Genomic DNA, 27,825 nt, shown 5'->3' on the forward strand with positions numbered 1-27,825 from the left:
AATGGGAGACAGGATTTTTTTTTCTCGCTCTGAATTACAGTACAAACATAAGACGAATGCTTTGAGTGCACCGCAGCGCTTAATCAATCAACCCCAGTCCCACAGATTGCCAGGAGTCTCATGACACTGAAAGGGCGACCGGAACCCGGAACCGGAAAGGGACGAGGTCACGGCTCGGCCTTATAAACAAGACAGCACGTGACATGGCGTGACGTAGGAGATAGGCTCACAGCAATTGAGATTAAACCAGAATTTTGAAAAAATAGATTATAATAGCACGATGCGTTGGCATTACTATGCCAACAGAATGTGTTAAGTTTAAAAATGTGATTTGAGAAAAATCAATTGTGGGGGGGGGAGGGGTTGAGTGGGTTGTGACGTTAGTGCGGCCATCTTGTTTGGAGAGGCGACGGTGGAGCGGGAGGGAAAGAAGGAAGGAAAAGGAAGGAAGGAGCGACACGGGAGTGAGGCAGACCCCAACTGCGAGGGAGTGAGCAAGCAAGCAGGGGAAAGGCTAATAGATAGAGAGCGAGAGGGAGCAGGTCAGCTCTCCATCGCTGAACTTTGCGAGGGAGGGAGAGGGAAATCGAGCCCGAGGCAGGCTGAAGGAGCCGAGGGCCAGGCCGCTTCTTTGTGCGGTTTTCTCAAACCAATAGCCCGCTTTTTTTTTAAAGACTATGGGCGACCGAGAGCGCAGAGAGCGCGATTCGCTCACACTGACGGGTTTGACCGGGTTCGTGGTCTCTTCTTGACATGGGCGGGGAGTGACATTGAACGTTGGTTTGCAATATCTATATTAACGTATATATGTGTATATATATATATGTTAAACATAAACAGCTTAGGAAAGGAGGAAAGAGAGAAAACCAAAACAAAAAAAAGGAGCAGTAGAAACTCAACATCTGAGTGAGAGGATCTGAAGGAACAAACATGATAAATGATTTAATTTTTTTTGTTTTGTTTTTCAGTGCAGGGAAATGTCAGGAAACGGGGTAGAAATTTGCCACCATGGTGTTGATTGAACTTGTCTCTTTGATAAAGTTAGAAATGCCTTTTTCTTGGATTTTTGTTTGTTTCTGCCCAGGTGCCAATGAGCAGCGCCATGTAGTTGATGTGCCAGTGCAATCCTCCTTTTTCCCTTTTACTGTGTGTCCTTAAAAGAACAACAAAATAACTAGTCCAATATGTTTGAAGGCAGTCATGTTGAAGGCTGCAGGTAGAGTTTTCAGGGTGATTTTTGTGTAAGAAGGCAAAATCCTGACTTGTGTGTAAACATGGGATCTGGCTGCATCACTTCTGTGTCATCTTTGGGCACACAGTTAGAATTACAGTTAGGTGTTTAATTTGTTGGTTAGATTCATTGGCATCCATCATTGTAAACTAGTTTTAGTTCAACGGGTTAAAATCTAGCATAATTCGGATTGCTTTGATTAGTAGGTTTTGTTAAAGTGAATTTAAAACAAAGTCTAATTCCCTGCACTCCCATGAAACCATGTATATAAAGGGACTGTTATCATGATTGGACTCTGGCCTACATTTATCCTAAGTTTTTGCACAACACAGTTTTAGACTTTCTGGTCTAGTAGTTGTGGTAGAATTTTTTTTTTCAGTTAGCACTACCAGACTTGTTTGTTCCGTTGCGCTGTTTTCCTTTGAGAGAAATTGCTCTTGCTAGGTTTTGTCAGTTTCTGATGAGCTAGAAACAGGGTTGCCACTTATCCAAACAAAATGGGTGACCCCAACTCTCGGAAGAACCAGACTTTGAATCGACTACGTGCTCAACTTAGAAAGAAGAAGGAATCTCTGGCAGATCAGTTTGACTTCAAGATGTACATTGCCTTTGTATTCAAAGAAAAGGTAGACATTTTATTTTGTCTTGTCTTCTTAACATGTGGCAGCACAAAAAAATAATATAGTGTATATCAACCAGACATGGGACTGTTAGACATGTAGGCTGCAAGTAATAGTATGAATCTCTTTAAAGGTTGTAATATTAAACCATAACTACCCTGAAGTTACTGCTATCAGAATAGCTACTTAAACAGCTACTTGTACTAGCTGTGTTCACCAGACCACTGAGGGAATCCAGGTGGTATTATTCATGCTATTAGGTGGTTTGTGAAAATTTCAGTAGACCCTTCCAAGTACTGAATTTGTGCCTGTGACATGTGACTGTCCCAGATTATGTCGCTCTGTCATGCTCCAAAATTCATTTGTTCCCTAATTCTGAAATCACACTCAGTTTAACTTGGATATAAAGCTTAAATTGCTTCACCATTTACACAGAAACTGAGGGGTAACTTGATTGTGTGCAAACAAAAAAACTTGCTCAGAGGTAAGTTACTGCTATCGTAATAGCTGTATTGCCAGGTGGAGTCAAACTCACATTGGCTAGAATTGTACTAATTGTGTGTTGAGGAAAGTGTAGACTGCATTCCATTTAAATGATCTAGCCCTGTGTTTTTTGCTCTGTCCTTTCTTGCTTATCCAACTATCCCCTTCCTGTTACCACATTACCCACTTTGTAGTCTCTAATTCCAATGTCTGTCTGGTAGTTTGACAATCAACGTTTTCACAGTTTTCTGTATTTGTTCATGACGTTTTAATCTATCTACCTGGATACCCAAGTCTCTATGGACATCCACTGTTCTTAGCTTTTCACCATTCAGAAAGTGCACCCTTTGTTTTTCACAGGTACTAAAATCACGTCCAGCTCTACTTCACAACCATGTGAGTCATACACTATCTCTAAATTGTCATATGGATTTTGGATGAGCAGAAATTTCCTCCAATTAAATGCTGGGAAGACTGAAGCAATTGTTTTCGCTCCCTCTCCCCATTTGGTCCCAAGCCACTGACTTCATCCCTCTTGTTGGCAACTCTCTGTTTGTAATCTTGGGGTCATATTTGACATGGCGATTTGTATCTGATCACTTAACACTTTCATAAAGACTGCCTATTTCCACCTCTAGAACATTACCTGAGTCCACTCCTGCCTCAGCTCATCTACTACTGAAACTTTCATAAGTTTCTTTACCTCTAGAGCTGAATATTCTGCAGTTTTCCATGTTCCACCTCTGTAAACTTCAACTCGTCCAATATTCTGCTACCCGTGTTCTAAATCGCACCAAGTCCCATTCATTGAGCTCTCTTTGCTCATTTATCTACACTGCCTACGGGGTAAGTTAGAGCTTTATTTTTAAAATTCCTATTCTTGTTTCCAAATCTCTCTCCCCTCCCTATCTCTAATCTCCTCCAACCCCATAAAGCACTCCTTTAATTCTGGTCTCTTCAGTATACCAGATTTTAATCACTGTTCCATTGGTGGTAGGGGGCAGGTGGTGTATCTAATAATAATAATCACTTATTGTCACAAGTAGGCTTCAATGAAGTTACTGTGAAAAGCCCCAAGTCGCCACATTCCAGTGCCTGTTCGGAGAGGCTGGTACCTAAGCCCTGGAATTCTGTCTTTTATCTCTACTTCACTTTCCTCTTTTAAAACCTATTGCTTTGACTGAACTTTTGGTTACATGCTTTAATATCTCCCTGTGATAGGTGTCACAAGGCGATTTATCATGCTCCTGTGAAGTATTTTTTTAAATTTGCGCGGGATTTGTGTGACTGGCCAGGCTATCATTCCCCACCCTTAATTGCCCTTGAGAAGGTGGTGAACTGCTACAGTCCATGTGTGTAGGCTCACCCACAGTGCTATTAGGAAGGGAATTCCAGGATATTAACTCAGTGACAGTGAAAGAAAGGCGATATAATTACAAGTCTGGATGGTGTCTGGTTTGCATCTGCTACCCTTGTCCTTCTAGGTGATAGAGGTCACTCATTTGGAAAATGCTGTTGAAGGAGCAAACCTTGGTGGATTGCTCTGGTGCATCTTGTATATGGAATGCACTGCTGCCACTGTATATCAATGTTACATTCCAGTGCCTGTTCGGGGAGGCTGGAATATTTAAGGTGGTGGGTCGGGTGCAAATCAAGAGGGCTGCTTTGTCCTGGATGGTATCGAGCTTCAAGTTCTGTTGGAGCTGCACTCATCCAGGCAAATGGAGAGCAATCCATAACACTCCTGACATGTGTTTTGTGGATTTTGGGCAGCCAGGAGGTGAGCTACTTGCAGGATTCCTGGCTTCTGGCCAGATTTTGTAGCCATAGTATTTATGTGGCTGGTTCAGTTTCTGTTCAATGGTAATGTCCGGGATGTTGATTGTGGGGGTTTCAGCGATGGTAATGCTATTGAATGTCACGGGGAAGATGGTTAGGTGTTCTCATTAGTGATGGTCTCTATTTGGCAGAAATGTTACTTTCACTTTTTAGCCCTAATCTTAATGTTGTCCAGGCATTGCTGCATACGGCCTGCCTCAGTATCTGAGGGGTTGCTGAATGTTGTCAGTGAACATCTCCACTTCTGTTATAATAAAATAATCTTTATTGTCACAAGTAGGCTTACATTAACACTGAAATGAAGTTACTGTGAAAAGCCCCTAGTCGGCACATTCCGGCGCCTGTTCGGGTACACTGAGGGAGAATTCAGAATGTCCAAATTATCTAACAGCACTCTTGGGACTTGTGGGAGGAAACCGGAGCACCTGGAGGAAACCTGCACAGACACGGGGAGAACGTGCAGACTCCACACAGACAGTGACCCAAGCCGGGATTGGACCCTGGAGCTGTGGATCCTGGAACTGTGAAGCAACAGTGCTACCCACTGAGCTACCTTGCCACCCCTGACCTTGTAATGGAAGAAAGGTCATTGATGAAGCAGCTCTAGATGGTTTGGCCTGGGAGACTACCCCGAGGAACTCCTTGGGTGACTGTCTGTTTGGAGTTTGCACATTCTCCCCGTTTCCTCCCACAGTCCCAAAGATATGCAGGTGGTGGATTGACCATACTAAATTGCTCCTTCGGGTTATGGGGTTACAAGGGATAGGGTGGGGACTGTGCCTAGATAGGGTGCTCATTCAGAGGTTTGGTGTTGACTTGATGGGCCGAATGATCTACTTTTGCACTGTAGGGATTCTATGATGAACCGAGATCCTCCAACAACCACAAGCATCTTCCTTTGTGTCAGGTTTGACTACCAATCAGTGGAGAATTTTCCTCCTGCAGTCTTAAAGTCAGGAGTAGTCACATTGACCACACTTCTTGAGTTTGGCTCTTTTGACCATGCTTGGACCAAGCCTGTAATGAGGTCAGGACCTAATTAGCCCTGGCTAACCCAAACTAAATGTCAGCGAGAAGATTATTGCTGAGTAACTGCCGCTTGACAACACTCGGTGACCTATTCCATTGCTTTGAGTAGACTGATAGGGCGGTAATTGGTCAGATATGTTCTGCTTTTTGTGAGCAGGGATTATCCACGTAACTCTCCAAATTGCTGACTCGATGCCAGTCACAGCTGTACTGGAACAGCTTGGCTAGAGGCGCAGCAGTTTCTGGAGCACATGTCTTCAGTACTACTGCTAGAATATTGTCAGGGTCCATGGTCTTGGGTCCATAACTTTGAAGTATCTGGTGCCTTTAACCATTTCTTTATATCACATGGAGTGAACCAAAATAGCTGGATGCTGGTGACTTCAGGAGGAGGGTGCGATGGATCATCGATCATCCACTCACATCTTCTGGATGAAGATGGTTGCAAGTTCTTTAACCTTGTCTTCTGCACTGATGTGCCAAAATACCCATCCTTGAGGTGAAATTATTTGTGGCGTTGCCTCTAGTTAGTCACAGTAACTTTGCAATGTTAATGTGAGCCTATCTGTTACAATAATAACGATTATTATTAGTTGTTTAATTGTCGACCACCATTGATGACTGAATCTGGCAGGACTGCAGAGCTTAGATCTGATCCATTAATTGTGGAATCGCTTAGCTATGACTATCACATGCTGCTTCTGCTGTTTGGCATGAAAGTAGTCCTGTGTTGTAGCTTCATCAGGTTCACACTTCATTTTAGGTGTCCCTGGTGCTGCTTCTGGCATTTCCCCCCCACACACTTCTTTGAACCAAGGTTGATCCCCAGCTTCATGTGAAGGTAGATTCAGAGATGTGCTAAACCATGAAATTACAGATGTGGTTGATTACAGTGCTGCTGATGATGGCCCACAGCATCTCATGGCAGTTTTAAGTTTCTAGATCTATTCAAAACCTATAATAGTCATCTTTATTAATAGTCACAAGTAGGCATATATTAACACTGCAATGAAGTTACTGTGAAAATTCCCTAGTCGTCACACTGCGGTGCCTGTTCGGGTACACTGAGTGAGAATTCAGAATGTCCAATTCACCTAACAAGCATGTCTTTCAGGACTTGTGGGTGGAAACCGTCGCAGCCGGAGGAAACCCATGCAGACTCCACACAGGTAGTGACTGAAGCCAGGAATCGACCTGGGTCCCTGGTGCTGTGAAGCAACAGTGCTAACCACTGTGCTACCATGCCGCCCATAAGTAATGGCTTTGGCAAACTGAAAGGTTCCACCCAAGATTTGAACTCGGATTGCTGGATTCAGAGTGAAGAGTGCTCGCCATTACACCATAGAACCACCATGGAACCCCAGCTATAGCACAGTGGTGGGGCCTCATAATACGATGGAGGAAATCCTCAATGTGCCAAGAATCGTGCAATGGTCACTTTGACAATTCAAGTACCTGCCCATTATTCCTATTTTCTACTAACTAATTTCCCAACCAGATCAATAATTTGCTTTCAATTTCATGAGCTTTGGAGCATTGATATTAACCAGAATCACGGGAGTGCCCGCCAGAGAGCCACAGACAATAACATGCCTGCCATTGAGGTTGGACAAGATTTTAGCAGCAGGAGAACATCCGGTGGTGGCTATGAAGGAGTAAGTCGCACGTTTCGTGGCTCCCGCTCTGGTCGGACGTTTGGATCTTTCTCCCAGACTTTTTCTGGTCTTAGACGGTGAATTCGAAGGCTGAGGCAATTGGCCACCGTTTCCACGTATTAGTGTATGGAAAAAACAAACAGAAGTGCACGAAAAGGCAGAAATAAATAGTTAGCAAAGAGCTGTGTTGAAGCTGCAGCAGGAGACAGCATGGCCGAGGACCGGACTCCTGGGGTGGCGGCGCAGCGACCAACGGAGCAGTTGATGCAGGTCATCCAGGACGTTTTTGCCAAGCAGAAGCGGGACTGTTTGAACCTGATTTAAAGAATCGATCGATCAGCTGGAGCACAGATTGGACGCCTAGCATCGGGCAATCCAGAAGGTTGAGAAGACACTGACTAAGCAGGAGAAGCATCAAACTGCGGCGGAGCTGGAGGTGGGGATGCTTCGGGACCAGCCGAAAAGGCCTCTGGAGAAGGTGGAGGATCGGTCCCGATCCTTGAGAATCGGTCCCGTCGGCAGAACTTAAGAATTGTCGGGCTCCCGGAGGGGGCTGAGGGAGCGGACGCTGGGGCATTACGTAGCGGGTATGCTTGAAAGGCTGCTGGGGGAGGGGGCATTCCCTCGACCGTTGGAGGTGGACAGGGCGTATAGAGCGCTTGCGAGGAAGCCGCGAGCGGGAGACCCTCCGAGGGCAATGGTGGTGAGATTCCATAGGTTCCTGGACAAGGAATGTATTCTTCGGTGGGCCAAACAAACTCAGAGCTGTAAGTGGGACAACAGCATCCTGTGGGCGTACCATGACCGGAGTGTGGAGGTGGCGAGAAAGAGGGCAGGATTTAACCAAGTTAAGTCAATCTTCTTCAAGAAGCAGGTGAAGTTCAGACTGCTGTATCACTGGTGGGGGTCTGAGAACTCGAACTTTCAGCCAACTTGTTGGCCTATATTGGGCCCTTTTTCCTGTTTTAAATTGGTTTTGTCTCCTCTTATTGTTTCGTTTCAGTTTTTGAGTTCTGTTTAAGAGGGAGGGGGAAGTGTATTTTCCGTTTTCGGGTTCTTTTTTTAGTGGATGTCGGCAATGTCTTTTTCATTGATGTACACTTGTGGGATGGAGACGTCCCTGTTTGAGTTTGGTGGGTGGTGTTTATTTTCCTTGCTGCTGGGTGTTTGGGGATTGTTAGATGAGGGAATTTGTTTGTACGAGCGGAGGGGAGCAAGGGAACAAAAGGTGGGAGACTTTTTGGCACCGGGACGGGGCCACCAAGCTAGCTGGGTGAGCTAGCTCACTGAAGCACAGTGAGGGGTGTGCATATGTTAGTTTAGAGTTAGATGGGTTAGGTTTAGAGTAGTGTTGTGTGGGGGGGGGGGGCTTCTGTTGACAAGGGAGGGACTTCGGTGGAGAGACAGTGAGGAGGGCGGGGGCCACCGAGGGGCGGCGCAGGGGCTGGAGGCGGGCTCAAGAAAGGGGATGGCTGATCGACTGAGGGGGGGGGCACTTTGCCCACCAACTAAGCTGATCACCGGGCAGCACGGTGGCACAATGGTTAGCATCGCTGCCTGCGGCGCTGAGGACCTGGGTTCGAATCCCGGCCCTGGGTCACTGTCTGTGAGGAGTTTGCACATTCTCCCCGTGTCTGCGTGGGTTTCACCCCCACAACCCAAAGATGTGCAGGTTAGGTGGATTGGCCATGTTAAATTGCCCCTTAATTGGAAAAAATAATTGTGTACTCTAAATTTATAAAAAAAAACTAGGCTGATCACCTGAAATGTTCGAGGGTTAAATGGGCCGGTAAAGAGGGCATGTGTGTTTGCGCACCTGAGGGATCAGTCAGGTTTTCCACTCGGGGCTGGATACAAAGACGAGAGGGGTTGCGATTTTGATTAATAAGCGGGCGACGTTTGAGGTGAGCAGAATAGTTTCGGGTGTGGGAGGTCGATATATCATGGTTAGTGGTAAGCTGCTGGGGATGAAGGTAGTGCTGGTTAATGTATATGATCCAAATTGGGATGACGTGGAATTTATAAAGAGGATGCTAGGGAAGGACCGGACCTGGACTCTCGCAAGCCAGTTATTGATTTCGGCCTGGATCGGTCATGCTCGAGAACGGGCAGGGTGCCAGCAATGGCAAAGGAACTGAAAAGGTTCATGGTGGGGGTGGATTCATGGAGATTTAGGAAGCCGAGGGTGAAAGAGTTTTCTTACTCCCACATACATAAGGTGCAGTAGATAACGGGGAGCCGATGGATGTGGTATATCTGGTTTTCCAGAAAGCCTTTGACAAGGTGCCACACAAAAGGTTGCTGCATAAGATAAAGATGCATGGCATTAAGGGTAAAGTAGTAGCATGGATAGAGGATTGGTTAATTAATAGAAAGCAAAGAGTTGGGATAAATGGGTGTTTCTCTGGTTGGCAATCAGTAGCTAGTGGTGTCCCTCAGGGATCCGTGTTGGGCCTACAATTGTTCACAATTTACATAGATGATTTGGAGTTGGGGACCAAGGGCAATGTGTCCAAGTTTGCAGATGACACTAAGATGAGTGGTAAAGCGAAAAGTGCAGAGGATACTGGAAGTCTGCAGAGGGATTTGGATAGGTTAAGTGAATGGGCTAGGGTCTGGCAGATGGAATACAATGTTGACAAATGTGAGGTTATCCATTTTGGTAGGAATAACAGCAAACGGGATTATTATTTAAACGATAAGGATAGATGCGGGCAGGTTGTTTCCACTGGCGGGTGACAGCAGAACTAGGGGACATAGCCTCAAAATAAGGGGAAGTAGATTTAGGACTGAGTTTAGGAGGAACTTCTTCACCCAAAGGGTTGTGAACCTATGGAATTCCTTGCCCAGTGAAGCAGTTGAGGCTCCTTCATTACATGTTTTTAAGGTAAAGATAGATAGTTTTTTGAAGAATAAAGGGATTAAGGGTTATGGTGTTCGGGCCGGAAAGTGGAGCTGAGTCCACAAAAGATCAGCCATGATCTAATTGAATGGCGGAGCAGGCTCGAGGGGCCAGATGGCCTACTCCTGCTCCTAGTTCTTATGTACTCTCGGATTTACTTCTTTGTCTTGGATAGGGCCTTACTGGCAGGGGTAGTGGACACGGGGTATTCGGCGATTACGATCATGGACCATGCTCCGCGCTGGGTTGACCTGCCGGTTGGTATGGATAGCAAGCAGCGCTTGCAATGGAGGTTGAGTGTAGGGCTATTGTCGGATGAAGCAGTGTGTGAGAGGCTGAGGAATTGCATGCTGAATTACCTGCTGGAAAATGTTACAGGGGAGGTCTCAGCAGTGGTGGTCTGGGAAACGCTGAAGGCACTGGTGAGAGGAGCGCTGATTTTGATCCGGGCTCACAGGGACAGAACGCATAGGGCAGAGACGGACAGACTGGTAAAAGATATTCTACAAGTCGACAGGAGGTACGCGGAGACTCCAGAGGCAGGGCTCTTAAGCGAATGTCGGAGGCTACAGACGGAATTTGGCTTGTTAACCACAGGGAAGGCAGTGGAACAGCTCAGAAAGGCGAGGGGGGCGATATATGTGCACGGTGAGAAGGCCAGCAGAATGCTTGCACAGCAGCTCAGAAAGAGGGAGGCAGCTAGAGAAATAGGGAAAGTTATTGACGGTGTGGGAACTTAGTTGGGGACTCGGCAGGGGTGAGCAAGACCTTTCGGGACTTTTACAGCAGGTTGTACAGGTCGTAATCCCCTGCGGGGCCGGAGGGGATGAGGCACTTCCTGGAGGAGCTGACTTTCCCGAAGGTGGACAGGGAGCTGGTAGAAGGGCTGGTGGCCCCGACCGAGTTGGAAGAGATAGTGGAGGGCTTGAAGGCCATGCAGTCGGGTAAGGCTCCGGGACCGGATGGGTACCCAGTTGAGTTCTATAAAAAGTTCTCCGGGATATTGGGACCGGTGCTGTTGAAGGTGTTTAACGAGGCTAAGGAAAGAGGGGTTCTGCCCCAGGCGATGTCACAGGCCACAATTTCGCTTATCCTGAAGCGGGACAAGGACCCGGAGCTATGTGGGTCTGACAGGCCGATTTCCCTGTTGGACTTAGACGCCAAACTGTTGGCCAAAAATTTGTTCTCCAGGGATTGAGGACTGTTAAACGTGATTATGATGCCCCCGGAGAGTAGGGAGGTGGAGATAGTGGTTGTGATGGATGCTGAGAAGGCTTTTTACCGGGTTGAGTGGGATTATTTGAGAGTTCTCGAGCGGTTCTGATTTGGGAGGGGCTTTATTGACTGGGTCAGGTTGCTGTACCAGGCTCCTGTGGCAAGTGTACGGATAAACAGGACGACTTTGGACTATTCTAGACTGCACCGGGGGACGAGACAGGGATGCCCCCTCTCCCCACTGCTGTTTGCGCTGGCTATAGAGCAGCTGGCAATTGCTCTGAGGGCCTCGAGGGGCTGGTCCGGGGAGGAGAGCACAGAGTCTCACTGTATACGGACGACCTGCTTTTGTATGTTTCAGATCCAGTGGAGGGGATGGGAGAAATTAGGGGAATTCGGCCGGTTTTCAGGTATAGGCTTAATATGGGGTAAGTGAGATGTTTGTGGTCCAGGCGAGGGGTCAGGAGAGGCGACTTGGGGAACTGCCGTTCAGTGGGGTAGGGGACAGTTTCAGGTACCTAGGTATCCAAGTGGCGAGGGATTGGGACCAGCTACATAAATTGAACTTGGCCCTGTTGGCGGATCAGACGAAGGAGGATATCCGGAAATGGAATGCGTTCCCATTGTCTCTGGCGGGCAGAGTTAAAACAGTAAAAATGACGGTCCTGCCGAGATTCCTATTCGTTTTCCAATGTCTCCCCATCTTCATCCCGTGGTCCTTTTTTAAGCGGGTCAATAAAGTTATTGCGGCCTTTGTGTATGTGGGGGGGGGGGGGGAGGGGGAGGGGAGGGAGGGGGGGGAGGGGGGGGGGGAGGGGGAGGGGGGGAGGGGGAGGGGGGGAGGGGGAGGGGGGGGAGGGGAGGGGGAGGGGAGGGGGAGGGGGGGGAGGGGGAGGGGGGGAGGGGGAGGGGGAGTGGGGGGGGGAGTTCCCGCGAGTCAAGAGGGAAATGCTCGAGCAGAGTTGGGGGAGGGTGGGCAACGCTGCCGAATTTCAGCAATTATTATTGGGCGGCTAATACAGCCATGGTTAGATGGTGGTTGGGGAGTCGGCATGGGTGCATATGGAGGCAGCTTCTTGTAAGGGCACAAGTCTGGGGGCGTTGGTAACGGCGCCTCTGCTGTTCCCGCTGGCGCGGTACTCCACCAGTCCAGTGGTGGTGGCCCTGAGAGTCTGAGGGCAGTGGAGGAGACATGTGGGAGCAGAGGGGGCATCGGTCTGGTCCCCAATCTGCGATAATCACCGGTTTGCCCCGGGAGGATGGGCGAGGTGTTCCGAATTTGGCAGAGAGCAGGGATTGAGAGGATGGGGGACTTTACAGAGTGGAGCTTTCCGAGTATGAGGGCGTGGAGGAGAAGTTTACACTGGCGGGGGGAAACAAATTTCAATATCTGTTGGTGCGGGACTTTCTGCAGAGGCAGGTACCAACCTTCCCACTCCTGCCGCTAAGGGGTTTCAGGATAGGGTGGTTTCTAGAGGATGGATAGGAGAGGGGGGCGTTTCGAAAATATATAAGGAGCTTATGGGATCTGAGGAGACACACACCGAGAAGCTGAAGCAAAAATGGGAGGAGGAGTTGGGGGGAGAGATAGAGGAGGGCCTCTGGGCAGACGCGTTGAGTAGAGTCAATGCGACCGCAACATGTGCCAGGCTCAGCCTGATCCAATTTAAGGTAGTGCACCGAGCTCTCATGACAGTTGCCTGGCTGAGCAGATTCTTTGGGGTGTAGGACAGGTGTGCAAAATGTGCGGGAGGACCAGCCAACCATGTCCACATGTTCTGGGCATGTCCAACGCTGAGGGGATTTTAGCAGGGGTTTGCTGACGTGTTGTCCAAGGTATTAAATACAAGGGTGGCATTGAGTCCAGAGGTGGCGATTTTCAGGGTGTCGCAGGATCTGGGAACCCAGGAAGAGAAAGAAGCAGATGTTCTGGCCTTTGTTTCCATGGTCACCCTGAGGCAGATATTACTACTGTACCATGGAGGGACTCAAAACCTCCAAAATCGGAGACCTGGCTATCGGACATGGCTGGCTTTCTCTGCCTGGAGAAAATTAAGTTCGCCATGAGAGGGTCATTGTTAGGGTTCACCCGGAGGTGGCAACCATTCATTGACTTCTTTGCAGAGAATTAATCGTCAGCAGAAGGGGGGTGGTTAGGCTAGCGTAGATTAGGGGGGTAAGTAATGGTGGACCTGTGGGAGAGGGAGGTGGTATTTGCACTGTTAATATTTTTATGTACATTGTTTATATTGCTGCTGTTACAATGCCAAAGAAATATCGCAATAAAATGTTTATCTAAAAAACAGATTTTAGTGACAGAACTCTGAGCCCTTTTATTATTAATATTGCCTCACCCTGGACCCTATCATTGAAGCCTGAATGAAAGCCTTGTCCCACCCATCACCTCCTCAGTCTTTTCTGGTCTCTGAGCCACAAATGAGTCTCTTGCAAAAACTCTTGTCAAAATTTAAAGTCTTACGGTGAGCAAAGACTCTCGACCTTTTCACTGGGCTGTTCAACCCCCTGACATTCCAGGTGACCAAATGAATTGGGGGTTCCCAGCCCCCTCTGAGAATTCCTAAACATCAGTCTGGATGCAAGTATCAGTCAAACACCAGATAACTTCAATTATTCTTTTATTCACCGCGGGGCTGCTGCACCAGTGTAATTCTGGGTTACAACAAGTGAAAGCAATTTTCTTTCAGTTACAGTTAATTATATACTTGTACAAAACCCCTCCTTCATATATTCTCTTCTTTCTTTCAATATTCATACAGTTAGTTCATTAACTACATAGCATAGCAATTTTTATCATCAGAAGGAGTAACTCATCCCCCAGCTGCGTTTCGTTCCCACAGACAGTCATAGCCTTATCGCGATAAGGCCATACCAAGCCGAACACAGAAGCAATTCATCTCACAAGGCACATACACATATTACACAAACCGCGACATTCCATTTCCCATCAAGCTGTGATTCTAACTTGACATTCCATTTCCCATCAAGCTCTGATTCTAATTCTAGCCAAACTCATTCCCCCTTTTATCATTTTATGATAACTTCTAATCCATAGCCACTTGCCTCCATCTTTCCCATTCTATCTGCACTTCTATAATTTTCCTACGTTCCTCTGCATCTTCTTTCTCATCCATTAGGCTCACTTCATGTTGCTGTATTAACTGTTGGGGAATTACTGCTGCACTGACAATTTTTCACAAGCATTTCATTAGGAAGCTAAGCATGATTATTATAAGTATTACCACTCCCAGGATCATTAATCCATGCACCAGGTAAGATACGTGTTTACATGTAATTCTCTTTTCTGACTTTCGTTTACGTTACGCCTTGTCCTTTGAAGGATTGATGTTTGATCCCTTTCACTTTCCTGCCTATACGGTTTGTTCTTCACTAACACATCTCTCCTTTATACTTTTGTCCTGGCGGTACAGTTTTATGCCTGTTTTTGCAATTATAGTCCCAACTACATCCAATCCGATGGCAGGGCAATCTTCCTTCAGTTCTTCCATCAAGGAGCAGGGTTTGGTGCGGTCGTTGCACGTAGGCCGAACATCCATCCACCGGGGTCACATTCCAGGATCCTCCTTCCTCAGGGTCGTTGTTGATGCAGCGCAAAGTGTCGTCACGACACAGGTGATGGACTAGTTTTCCGCTGCCTCCACAGGTTCTTTGCTTGGCCTCCCCACTTGTCTCCAAGAGTCCCAGCAGGACTACAGTGATAAGTAGGTACTTCATCCTACAGGCTGGGTTCAACTGTAACCTAGGGCTTGGAAACAAAAAGGTTACTTCTCATTTCACTTCAAGGCCGTACAATGATGGATGTGGATCCAGGCATTTTTCCCTTCCACCTTTACTGCAGTTGGGGTGGTAAGCAGGACTTGGTAAGGTCCCTCCCAACGAGGTTCCAGTCCTTTCCTAATCCAATTACGAATCAGGACATACTCTCCCGGATTAATAGTGACAGAAGGGAGGTATTTCCTCATAAGCAGCTCACACCCGTGAATGGAGGCCTTTCAACACCTTAGTTAAGGTTATCACATAGTTGGCAATTTCAGTAGTCATGTGGTGGAATCGGACCCATGGGGTTTTCTTGATCCCAGGGAGTTCGAAAGGGTCTGCCGTATAGAATTTCGGCGGGACTCAGTCGTATCTTTCCGGTCGGGGTTGCACGTATCTGGAAGAGGGCAATAGGCAATAATTTGAGCCAAGTGGCTCCAGTCTCTAGTCTCTGTCTGTAGTTTTGCCAGTTTCGTTTTTAATGTCTGATTAGTTCTTTCTACCATTCTCGCTGCCTGGGGTCGGTACGCGCAATGTAATTGTTGTTTTATTCCCAGCTGAATACAAAATTCCTTATTGATCTGTCCCACAAAATGAGGTCCATTATCAGAGCTTAATCGATGTGGAATCCCAAATCTAGGAACAATTTCTCGCATCAAAACTTTTACTACCGTGGAAGCTTTGTTATCTACAGTGGGGTAAGCTTCTATCCACTTACTAAATACATCAACAATAACCAATACATGTTTAGAACACTGGCATCTTTCCAAATCAGTGTGATCCATCTGAAGTGTCTCAAAGGGACCTTCCGGTAACGGGGTTTTACCCATTTCACAGGGTATTGCTTTTTATAACCGCGATTTGTTTGGGCAGCATCAGGGCCTGTAGCAAGTGAGAAACTAATACCTTGTGTGAAATTTGTGTGCCGGTAGATGTCAAAAATCCTCTATTTTTCCATAATTGGCCAAAGTCATGCGTGACTCCAAAGGCATATCTAGAGTCTGTATAAATATTCACCCTTAAATCCTTTCCGAGGACACAGGCACGAATTAGAGCAAATAACTCGGCCTGTTAGCTGAGAACGGGGTTTCAAAGGCTGCTGCCTCGAATTAGTTTGTATTCTCATTTACATACAATCAATCAACTATGTTCGCGTCACACTTATTACATGCAGTCAATCAAGTTTCCAAGCATCCCCAATGATCACATATATGATTAAAGTGGGTGTTATCTTACCCGCCCCTAACTTCATACAGAAGTCATTCAAAACTAACATAATGATGTCCTGTCTACAGCTGTAGACCTTGAGCTTATCAAGGATACATTGCATGTCTTGTTCTGTGAAGCTGTTATCAGTGGCTGTTGGGATACTGCCTGTACATACCCACGCTTGGGTCTCATAAGACAGTTTACAGGGAATGTGGCTTGTTCAGCCATTTTGTGTCATTAATATCTAAGTTGTTCTACCTTTGCATTCAACCTTTGCATGTCTAGTGACTTTACCATAGAAATTTCTGTCTTAATTCAAGTCACCACATTATTGATTATGCCTCTTCTAACCCTGTGTAGGTCGTCATGCCCTCAAAATCTAGTGGCACCCGTGTCATTGGCAGCCTGCTTCATAACAACCTTACTTAAAACACTGTACATATTTAATTCGTATTATAAACAATACCGGAACACGCGAGTAGCAGACACAAGTTGTATACGCATCCGATGTCTTTCCCCGAATGTAGCTGTAGCCAAGCATTAAAATAAACTATATCCTTGGTCCAGTCTCTGACTGCTGGGATGCATATCCCATCAATAAAATTATGTAAAGCCCCATAGTTCATATAGCTACATGTATCCTGTGTACGTTGTGAAGTCAGTGATGTTCAAGCGCCTTGAAGTGCTTGTAGTTGTTCTGAGATCTCAAGAGCCATCACAAGTCTTCACAGGTGCTACTGTCATGCCAGCCTTTCCTGAATGTTTAACCTAAAAATTTAAAGGAAAAGTGGAAAAGTGTCCTGGTCGTCACCAGGTGTTAGATGTTGTCCGTATGAAACTTTTCCTGTATGGGCCGAACACTTGTGTTATGCAGGGGTTAGATTCAAAACTTAAGATTTGTAAGTTCCTATTAAAAATACATCTTCAGCTATTTTGACTTTTTTATTACTTTATCAGAATTACAAAGCCAGAGCTGAGTGTGGACAGACAAACCCAGCACGGGAGTGTTGGATTGCTGCCAAGTTCCTGTTATCAGGTGTCTGAGAACGATCTGTCTTTTGGAATATAGATTTCCTTTCAATCGGAGTTGTGATTTTCCTTTTTTTTTAAAAACAGCTTCACACATTGTCTGAAGTTTTAATTTCCAAGCTAATTTTGAACAATTATTTTGAACTATCAAACACAGTAAGTTATTGAATATATGACTGAACCAATTTTGCTCTGTATCGTGTTTCTCTACCAGACGTCATTTTGTCACCACCCTACTTTTGTTTAAACAAGAAACATGATCATGGACATATTTTATTTACCCATCTGTCCTTTACACTTAATGCTGCAATCTCAGAATTAAAACATCTGCGTTGTGAGACAGGTTAGTTTTACCCTACTGATGATTACAAAGTATTTGTGTCAGGGAAGTTTTAACCCTGAACTAATGAAACACCGGCTTGGTCATATGTCATATGCATTGCAACTGTCATATGTATTTCAACTATCCTAACTTCCACTGATCACCATAAAACTAATATTTTCTTATTCTTACATACGTGATTTTGCACCCTGATTAAAATTCCTTGTGTATCAAAATTACCCTGGAAATGTCAATGATAGCCTTTGAAAAGAAAAAATTGTTAACTGTACTCAAACTATGATCTTTAAATCACAATGTCAGACGACACACCACAATAAGTTAGGTAAAATTCCTTCTGGAGCCTATTCTAAAATTCCAGATTATAAACCCAAGGTTACTTTCTCAGAAAATAAATCATAGCCGAGAGATATTAACATTCACAGACCAAACATACACATTCTCACAGGTCGCAAATATCAGAGTAAAGAGACAGAAATTTCACAATAGCTCAATTAAAATACTGAACCAAATCTTCCATTCTCCTTCGAAAACTTTATCTGTGTTATTCCATTTAAGTCAATTTCCACTGATTAATTTTAGAGGCATTAGCTATTCTTAGAGATGTATATTTCTTTGTGCAGATGACCTGCTTGCTGAAATGGTTAAATTTTTGTACAGAATCGAAAGTGGTGGAGTACTTGGCATGAGGCCATTTTTATCTGTTACGTGACCTCAGACATTATTTATCCTTTCCTTCAATGTTACCCTCATTTCTTTCTTGTTCTTTAAACTGAATTCAATTTTCAATGTTCGCTATTTAACCAGTTTTTGAAAGAGACATTACTGGATGTTTATTTTTCTTTCATTTCAAATGAACTGAACCACCGCTGAGTCTATCTGGATAGCCTGAAACGATCTGAAGTTATTTTAGACAAGAATCCATTGTTAAGTTTCTAACCTTAATCTTGTATTGACTTTACTCCCCATTTTTCGTTTTGGGAGGGGGATTAGTCATCCTCAGATATTTCTGAACAAAAGCTGATTGAGCGTTTCAGCCCTCTTTCTGATCTTTTGGACTTTATTTGATTTTTTTTTTTCTTTCTTTCCCTCTGGACATGTCTAAACTTTTAGTTGATTTAAAATGTCCATTCCAGGGAGCCTATTTCTTTCCCCTCTCCTTGAGACATTTCAGGACAGTCCTTAGCCGTAATTGTTGGCAGTTTTCTGTGATGTCTTTGCCAGTTTGCACAATCTGTACTGCTGCTATCTTTACTCGCTTTATTGCTATGCTTAAAGGAGTGTGAGCTCAATTCCTTTAAATTAGCCTGTTTTCCAAATAGTGTGAAGGTTTAATTTATGTAGTTTGTGCTTCTAACTGGTGAACTAAGATGACTTCTGCTTTATTTGTCTCATCTCACTTCTGTGTATCTCACCATTTTTCTCTGTTCCAGAGGGATCACACCCATCTTTGATCATTGCTTTTTTTTGTAATAGAATATTTTGCTCTTCAAAAACCAAAAAAAGAAATTTTAAACTGACTCTTTTACTCACTTGGCCTTGATACCAGATTCGTTGGATGTTACCTCACTGTCCGTCCGCCTTGCCGAGTGACTCTAATTTTTGCCGGTCAAAGGTTTGACTACTCGCCTTGTCCACCGGCTCGAGCGGCGTCCGGCTCAGCAACATCCTGCCAGACTACACCAAATGTTAGGGGTGAAAATATTCACACGAAGGCCTGAGTATCAGTTTTAAAAAAAAGCAGTTTATTATGTCAGAATTCTGGGAGACAAGATCTGGGGACTCCGCAGCCTCTGACAGCACCTTATCCCACTTAAGCTTAAGCTCACATGGATTAATATACAGATTCAAGGCAGATAGCCTAATGACTTGGTTCTTTTCCCATACGCGCATTCCTTTTTCAAGACCTTGGCTGTTTTAACTATTCCTCCCTCTGTCAATTCTATACCCAATTTTAATGTATTAGTTCCCCCCAGTGGCCATTTCCCTTCTCCTAAATTTTTATGCAATTCCCCCGATAATAGTCTCAACTGCTTAGAGTGCTCCGGATATTGTTCACAAAGCGTTTGCAGTGCGCTGCCACATTCAAAAGTTGTATCTAAAGTATTACCCATTGTACCCTTTGTCTGATGCCAGATGGTCCTTCCAATTACAATTTAATAGTGATCCTAGATCACTAATCCAATTTTGAATTTATTACAGGGTTATCCTGCCCTGTTTTTCAATTGATTAAGGAGATTACGTGTATGGTGGTTTATGCCAGGGTCCGCAACACTTTTGCCCTGTTTTATGTGTTGGTAAGCAGAGTTATCCGCATCTGCAGGGGATTATAATTTAAGTCACTGAGTAATCACGCTCCGTACAAGTCAATTTACAGCTCGAAGGTGACACCGTAAAGATTCTATGTCACCCACCATACAAAGTTAACAGGAACCTTTTATCGTGAAGGTTTTAGGTAATAACAAGGATCATGTCGGCATTGATATCTCTTTACCTCTTTTAACTATTTCTTAGGGACTCCAACCCTTGTTCTTTAGAGGACGCTAACCCAAGCTCTTTAGAGGACTCTAACCTCAGGGACTCTAACCCAAGTTCTTTTACTTTCTGGGGACGTCGTAGGGACGTCTCCAGCAGCAGGCAGTAGGGCAGACTCGCGACCGGGACAGCGAAGGGGAAAAACCAAAGTGGTAAAAATACTCACATTTGCGGGCCCTATTTCCCCTACGCGTCCGGAGACGATCTGTCGCTTACACCATCTGCTTCTGTCGACGCACCAGAGATCCCACCGCTGCCACCAAATGAGAATTCCTAAATTTCAGTCCGGATGCAAGTATCAGTCGAACACCAGATAACTTCAATGATTCTTTTATTCACCGCGGGGCTGCTGCACCAGTGTAATTCTGGGTTACAGCAAGTGAAAGTAATTTTCTTTCAGTTACAGTTAATTATATACTTGTACAAAACCCCTCAAACCCCTCCTTCATATATTTTCTTCTTTCTTTCAATATTCACACAGTTCATTAACTACATAGCATAGCAATTTTTATCATCAGAAGGAGTAACTCAACCACCAGCTGCGTTTCGTTCCCACAGACAGTCACAGCTTTATCGCGATAAGGCCATACCAAGCCGAACACAGAAGCAATTCATCTCACAAGGCACATACACATATTACACAAACCTTGACATTCCATTTCCCATCAAGCTGTGATTCTAACTTGACATTCCATTTCCCATCAAGCTCTGATTCTAACTTGACATTCCATTTCCCATCAAGCTCTGATTCTAACTCGAGCCAAACTCTCACCTCTATATCCGGAGTCGGCCATTCCACCAAGAGAGATTGCCCAACATATACATAATAGATACAGGAACCAGTGCCACTCGTGATGGCTGCTAAACCAAAACCAAATCATAAGACTGAACAAAAAAAATCTGCAGGCATGGTCAGCAAACTACACCCCCACCACTCCAATCCTGTCTCTCCGGTACTGCCATAGCCAAATAACACATATAAGAAGCAAGGTGAACAGAGACGTCTAAATTCTACTTCTAACAAAACCTAAACAAAACAAGAATTCTAATCTCATTATCTCAAAAATTACAATAATAATCATCTTTTATTGTCACAAATATGAAGTTACTGTGAAAAGCCCCTAGTCGCCACATTCCGGCACCTGTTCGGGTAAGCCGGTACGGGAATTGAACCCGCACTGCTGGCCTTGTTCTGCATTACAATCCAGCTGTCTAGCCCACTGAGCTAATGAGCTGCGGTCAACACTGCTCCTGTTAGCTAACTCTTGGGTTAGCGGGGAGGCTGCCAGCTGGAGTGAAGAAAAATGGTTACAAACAACAAAATACTAAAACCACATAGCCCAAATCTAAGTCCAAAGTGTAAAAATCAACCCCAAGAAGAATATGAAAATGCAAAAATAAACATGGAACCACAACAATTCAACATGCCCGTCCCCAACACCAAAGAACTCAAATCACGCTGCGTCCAACCCATGGTTTTTGATAAAGGAGTCCACTTTTGTACAGGGCGGCTTTGGCTTTGTTGAACATAGCCTTGTTTGCCTGCTCCGCTCATAAGTCTTGTTGAAACCTGATGGCGAGGCATTCCCATTTGAAGTGAAGATGCTCCGTCGCCCAACTCAGAACCTGCTCGTTCTTTTTGAAGCTATGGAACTTCACTATTGCCATACTCGGGTCGATGCCTCTGCCAGAGTGTACGGTGGGCTTGGTCCAACTCGGCTGGGAACCTGAATCTACTCTCTGCCACCATCTTCCTGAAATCTGTGCAAAATACTCGATGTGGATTGGGCCTTCCATCCCCGCTACAGCCCCACAATTGGAGCATTTTGCTTCCTGGACTGATACTCTAAATCATTTATTTACCTTGGCCGTCAGCAATTTATTTGCTTCGACCACCAGACATCTCCGCCTCCAGTGAGGCAATCCGGCCACTGTGTCTCGAAATGGCCACTTCCATATCTTTTATTGTGCTCCATTAGCTTTCAGGTCGTCTCCAGAGCTACTCTGATGGAAGCCAAGGCCGCTCCATCGATTTCCGGAGGTTCTCCGACACACTGCCCCCCCCCCCCCCCCCCCCGTATTTATAAAACCTTTTGCTGAGGTACTTGAAAGCCCCTCAGCTGTTAGTCGAGTGGCCAGAGTCCCAGAGGCTGCCTCCGCCAATTTATCTGTAGACAAGTTCTGAGAGGCCTTCGATTCCATCGACTAACGTCTACTATCTGCCTTTTTTCCCCCTGACCTTTCTGGGCATTTCACCTATATAGGATCCTTATCCCATTAATTATGAGTTTTCAAAAGAAAACACCCGCTGAAACTAAGGGAAAAGGGCAAAAGGTGCAGTGCTCTCGTGGGAGCCACCTCATGCACATCTTCCCCTTGCATTACACCCCCAGAAGTCCGGGTCGGTGCAAATTTGATTGGGCAAATGGCCTCCTTTGCACTCCAGGGATTCTAAGTAAGACTGGCTTTGGTGTCTTTCTTCAGTAACTGGATATCAGGAATATAACATGACCTACCCCTTTAGTCTCTGCTGGCTCTCAGCTGAAAATCTTCAAGGTGTCCTGTCACGTTATTAATTGTAGACTACAGTAATCTCTCAGTCAGATTTTTTTTTTAGTAATCTTTATTGTCACAAGTAGGTTTACATTAACACTGCAATGAAGTTACTGTGAAAAGCCCCTAGTCGCCACATTCCGGCACTTGTTTGGGTATACGGAGGGAGAATTCAGAATGTCCAAATTACCTAACAGCGTGCCTTTCAGGACTTGTGGGAGGAAACCCCCACAGTCACAGGGAGAACTCTGCACAGACAGTGACCCAAGCCGGAAATCAAACCTGGGATCCAGGTGCTGTGAAGCAACAGTGCTAACCACTGTGCTACTGTGCCGCCCACGATGTTGGGGAACTGGTCCTTAATTCCTGGTTCTTCTCCACGTGCACACAAACACCCCCCAATGTCTTAAATAGTGGAGCAATCTGCACAAATATTTCCAATCTAAAGCAATGGTTTTAAATGGAGAATTTTGGCAGATTATGGTTGGGGCATCTGCAATATTTTCACCCACTTCATTTTAAATTTCTGGGATGGAACACACATGGTCCTGGAGATTTTCTAACATCATTTGCACCACCATCTTTAGTAGCACCTTTACAGCTGTTTTTGCTTAAAGTAGTTTTGATGAGTTTCTGGCCTGACTTCAATATTAGTTTATGTAAAATATGCAACATGCTGTTTAATCCTTTCCCCTGTTAGGATTGATGCAAAGGAATTATTACCCGTGTTCGTCATTTCTTTATTTTCATGACACATTATCAATATCATCAATATAAGGGATGAACATTGTGCCTGACCACCCTCTTTTTCCTAATGTAATTGTATATGTTTTTTAGTTGATTCTGATATCCCTTCCTAGTTTCTTATTGTACTATTATCAGTTCTGACATATTGACTATTCTCGGTACATTTCCCATTCACCAGGTTCTGTGCTATTTTTGTATGTTTTTTTCTTTTGATTTTATGTTGTCCTACCTCTTTAGTAACCCATTGTTTTTTTTTACGAGATTCTGTCGCTTGGGGGGTCCAAGCTGGTTTTGTATCACATTTATCTTTGAACACCTCCAGCCAAGGTTACTGAGGGCACTCTCATCGCACTGAAGTCAGTTTTCAATGACTAAATATAGAAACTTCGCAGTTCCACATCTGTCTCTTTCCAACGTTACGTTGAACTCAATCATATTTTGACCTAAAGTGGAGTGCATCTGTGTACTTGACCATACCAGATATGGATACATTGATCCAGTGGTTGATGTTCTTCAGCCTGTTCACCTACAAAATCAGGAAGTCACAATGTCCTGTTGTATTATTTTTCAATAAGTGCAGTGTGGTCTTTGAAAGGGAGAAATGTGAAAAGGATTCTCATATTCTAGATATAGTGAAGGTTGACTAAGACTGTTCAGAGTAAACTGAGCAAATCTGTTTTGAAAATCACAACAGAATACAGTTGGGGAGATGCTCAAAAGAGCATTTAATGTGATACAGAAGCAGTTTATACCCATAAGGTGCAGGAGCTTGATGTTTCAAAAATGACAGCCATAGACAACTGAAGAAGGTAGAGACAACAAAATACTAAACAACAAAGCACGTACAAATGAAAAAACACGGATATTTTCTTTACTCCCATCATGCAGATTTTTCTGATCCATATCAATTTTTTTTCTTTTTATAAATCTAGAGTATCCAATTCATTTTTCCAATTAAGGGGCAATTTAGCGTGGCCAATCCACCTACCCTGCACATCTTTTGGGTTGTGGGGGCAAAGCCCATGCAAACACGGGGAGAATGTGCAAACTCCCCACGGACAGTGACCCAAAGCCGGGATCGAACCTGGGACCTCAGCGTCGTGAGGCAACCGTGCTAAACAGTTGCGCCAAGATCCATATCAATCTTGTAGTGTTAGGCCAAATATTGTCATTGGTTAATTCAATACAGCCATTCGTTATTGCGAGCCAATTTTAAGAAACTTCCTTTGTTAATTGATTTTTTTTTTCTAGTTCATTAATGGCCTAATCATAGAATCCTAACAGAGCAGAAGGAAGCCACTTCGCCCATCGGGTCTGCACCATCCCTCCGATAGGGCACTCCACCGAGGCCCAACTCCCCTGTCCTATCCCCGTGACCCACACATTGATCATAACCAATCCACCTAACCTGCACGTTTTTGAAATGTGCGAGGAAACTGGAGTATCAGGAGGAAACTTACACAGACACGGGGTGAATGTGCAAACGCCATGTAGTCACCCAAGGTCGGAATTGAACCCAGGCCCCTGGTGCTGAAAGACTACTGTGCCGGCCTCCTCTTCTCAACTGTGACTTCTGTCAACACATAATTAGGAGGTGTGAAGAATTCTGTGGCTTTGTTCATTTTATATCCTAGCCAAGTCAGCAGAACTCGTGACGCAACAAATGTAAAATAAATTGATTATTAATAGCTATTAATTAACCTCTATATGGATTTTAAGAAAGTGTTTGTCAATGTGCCACATGAAAAGTCAGTTTTAAAAAGAACTTTGGCTTGAGGAATTAGGGTCAATTTGGATTTTTAAAAATTGACTTAAATGCAGAAAACAGAAGGCTACTGTAAATGGTTATTTTCACTGGAGGATGGTGGACCCCAAGTTGTCAGGGCTAGGGCATATTTTGGATATTGGAATGCAGAGTAAAATTGAAAATTTTGTTGATTAAACTTGGAGGAGTGGCAAACTAATTGGCTACAACATGACCACTGGAGGTCTAGCAGAATGGACAGACAAGTGACGGATGGAATTTAATTAAGTGAAGTGTGAGGATAGGATAGGCAACCTAGAATTAATGGCCCAATTCTAAAGAGTGTGCAGGGACAGAGGGACCTGGGATTACATGTACATAAGAAATAGGGACAGCAGTTAACCACATGGCCCATATCTTTTAATTCCCTGAGACACCATAAATCTGTCTATTCCAGCCTTAAATTTATTCAACGATAGAGCGTTCACCACTCTCGAGGGTTGAGAATTCCAAAGATTCACAACCCTATGAGTGAAGAAATTTCTCCTTATCTCAGTCCTAAATTATCAGGCTTATATTCTTCTGTTTGTAATTCCGCAACCACAGGAAACAATCTGTGTCCATCCTACCAAATGAAGAATTTTATTGGTATTTAATGCCTTCTCGAAATCCAGGTATACTACATCTGTTCGTTCCTCTTTATCTATCCTACTAGTTACATCCCTAAAAAAACTCTCAATACATTTGTCAAACAGGGTTTCCCTTCAGCAAAACCATGTTCTAATCATATCATGCCTTTCTAAGCACATTTTTATGACTCCCTTATTAGATTTCAGCAGTTTCCAGCAACCGATGGTAGACTAACTGGCCTGTAGATCACTGCTTTCTTTCTGTTTTCTTTCTTGAAAATAAATGTTTGCCAATTTCCAGTCTAATGGAACCACTTCTGAATCGAAGGAATTTTGGAGAATCATAGCCAGCAAGTCGACTATCTCTGCAGCCATCACTTTTGGAACCCTGGGATGTAGGCTTTTGGGTCCTGGGAATTTGTTGGATTTTAGTCCCTTGAATTTCTCCAATACCTTTTCTCGGGAATATGTCACTTTCAAACTTTACATGGAATTGGATGATATGGTCACTACTAGGAGTGCAGCAAAGGTTTACTGGATGATTCCTGGGATTTTTGGACTGTCATATGAGGAGAGACTAAAGAGATGAGGATTATATTCATGAGTTTAGAAGAGTGAGAGGGGATCTCATAAAAACTTTAAAAATTCAAACAGGATTAGACGGGGTAGATTCAGAAAGAATGTTCCTGATGGTGGAGGAGCCTAGAACTAGGGGTCATAGTTTGAGTGTAAGGGATAAACCTTTTAGAACTGAGCTGGGGATAAATTTCTTCACCCAGAGTGCTGAATCTGTGGAATTTGTTACCACAGAAAGTAATTGAGACCAAAACGTTGTGTAATTTCAAGAAGTAATTAGATATAGCTCTTTTTAAAAAAAAAAAAAAAAAAATATTGTCACAAGGAGGCTTACATTAACACTGCAATGAAGTTACTGTGAAAAGCCCCTAGTCGCCTCATTCCGGCATCTGTTCGGGTACACTGAGGGAGAATTCAGAATGTCCAATTCAATTAACAAGCATGTCTTTTGGGACTTGTGGGAGGAAACCGGAGCACCCGGAGGAAACCCACGTAGACATAGGGAGAACTTGGAGATAAAGGGATTATGTGGGAAGGCGGGATCAGGGTATTGAACTTGATGATCAGCCATGACTTCAGAACCAACACTAAATTGTGTGTGCCTACTGGGAGGAATTGGATCTAGAGAATTGATTTATTTTTGTTTGCCAGTAGGTTATTCATGTATTTTCTATATTCACCATCATGCACAAGACACCATTATAAATTAAGACAATAATGTTATTGGAAAAATCATTCACATTGGAAAACTTTGCTATATGACCTTCAGTCCATCCAAATTGTCACATTGTTTTTTTATTAATGCCTTTGTTCCAATGTAATTATTAAGGTTATTGGAGGAATATTCTCATAGTGTACCCTTGTTTTCCCCCTTAATTTTTGGCCGGGACAAGAATATAGCAAGTACTATATTACAAGTTAAATCAAACTTAACCATGTGAGCTCTTAATTTCAACTGTGACCTCTCAAAGTCTTTATTTTGTCAAGGAGCCCTATTGGTCAATTTTTTTCATAGAATTTACAGTGTAGAAGGAGGCCATTCGGCCCATCGAGTCTGCACCGGCTCCTGGAAAGAGCACCCTACCCAAGGTTAACACCTCCACCCTATCCCCATAACCCAGTAACCCCACCCAACACTAAGGACAATTTTGGACACTAAGGGCAATTTATCATGTCCAATCCACCTAACTTGCACATCTTTTGGACTGTGGGAGGAAACCGGAGCACCCGGAGGAAACCCACGCACACACGGGGAGGATGTGCAGACTCCGCACAGACAGTGACCCAAGCCAGAATCGAACCTGGGACCCTGGAGCTGTGAAGCTATTGTGCTATCCACAATGCTACCGTGCTGCCCTTGATGTATATTTTAATTTTTAAAAGCTTACAAGATTTCAACATCTTAAATCATAAAACTCACAATACACACAATTATCCTGTTTCAGGTTATGATTCAGGCTTCTGCCAGCTAAAGATGCCCCTGTTCTGTGACTGCCCATATGTGGCATTTCTTTATTTAGTGAAGTGACTCTTAAAACGATGATTGGGCCTGAATGTTGACATTTCTGCATGGCAGTCTGCCTTAAAAGCGAGTGCAGAATTTAATGGGGAGGAGATGGAACTTGCGCTGTCTACATTTGAGGTGTCAGATGGCCACGCACTCTTGAAACTGAGTGAACGACTGAAGATAATGA

The 27,825-nt window shown here is 44.4% G+C and overlaps 1 protein-coding gene and 1 long non-coding RNA gene across 4 annotated transcripts in view; one reads left to right on the forward strand and one right to left on the reverse strand.

Moving 5' to 3' along the window:
• The first annotated feature begins 377 nt into the window (after positions 1-377).
• Positions 378-27,825, forward strand: part of c5h6orf62 (chromosome 5 C6orf62 homolog) — a 35,760-nt gene continuing 8,312 nt past the window's right edge. Inside the window, exons 1-2 of one of the 3 annotated variants that reach the window (XM_038796942.1) lie at positions 378-1,857; positions 2,695-2,730. In XM_038796942.1, coding sequence (XP_038652870.1) covers positions 1,729-1,857; positions 2,695-2,730 — 165 coding nt within the window. In that variant the 5' untranslated portion in view covers positions 378-1,728. Of the gene's footprint in view, positions 1,858-2,694; positions 2,731-15,326; positions 15,468-27,825 lie in introns of all 3 variants that reach the window. The other 2 variants (XM_038796944.1, XM_038796943.1) reach the window with 2 other exon arrangements.
• LOC119965924 lies at positions 13,597-19,671 on the reverse strand. The gene is made up of 2 exons (XR_005460635.1): positions 18,881-19,671; positions 13,597-14,758 (listed from the first exon to the last, which is right to left on the reverse strand). It is a non-coding gene; the product is annotated as an uncharacterized LOC119965924 (long non-coding RNA).

The sequence above is a fragment of the Scyliorhinus canicula genome, chromosome 5 (genome assembly GCF_902713615.1).
Source record: "Scyliorhinus canicula chromosome 5, sScyCan1.1, whole genome shotgun sequence".
Lineage (NCBI taxonomy): Eukaryota > Metazoa > Chordata > Chondrichthyes > Carcharhiniformes > Scyliorhinidae > Scyliorhinus > Scyliorhinus canicula.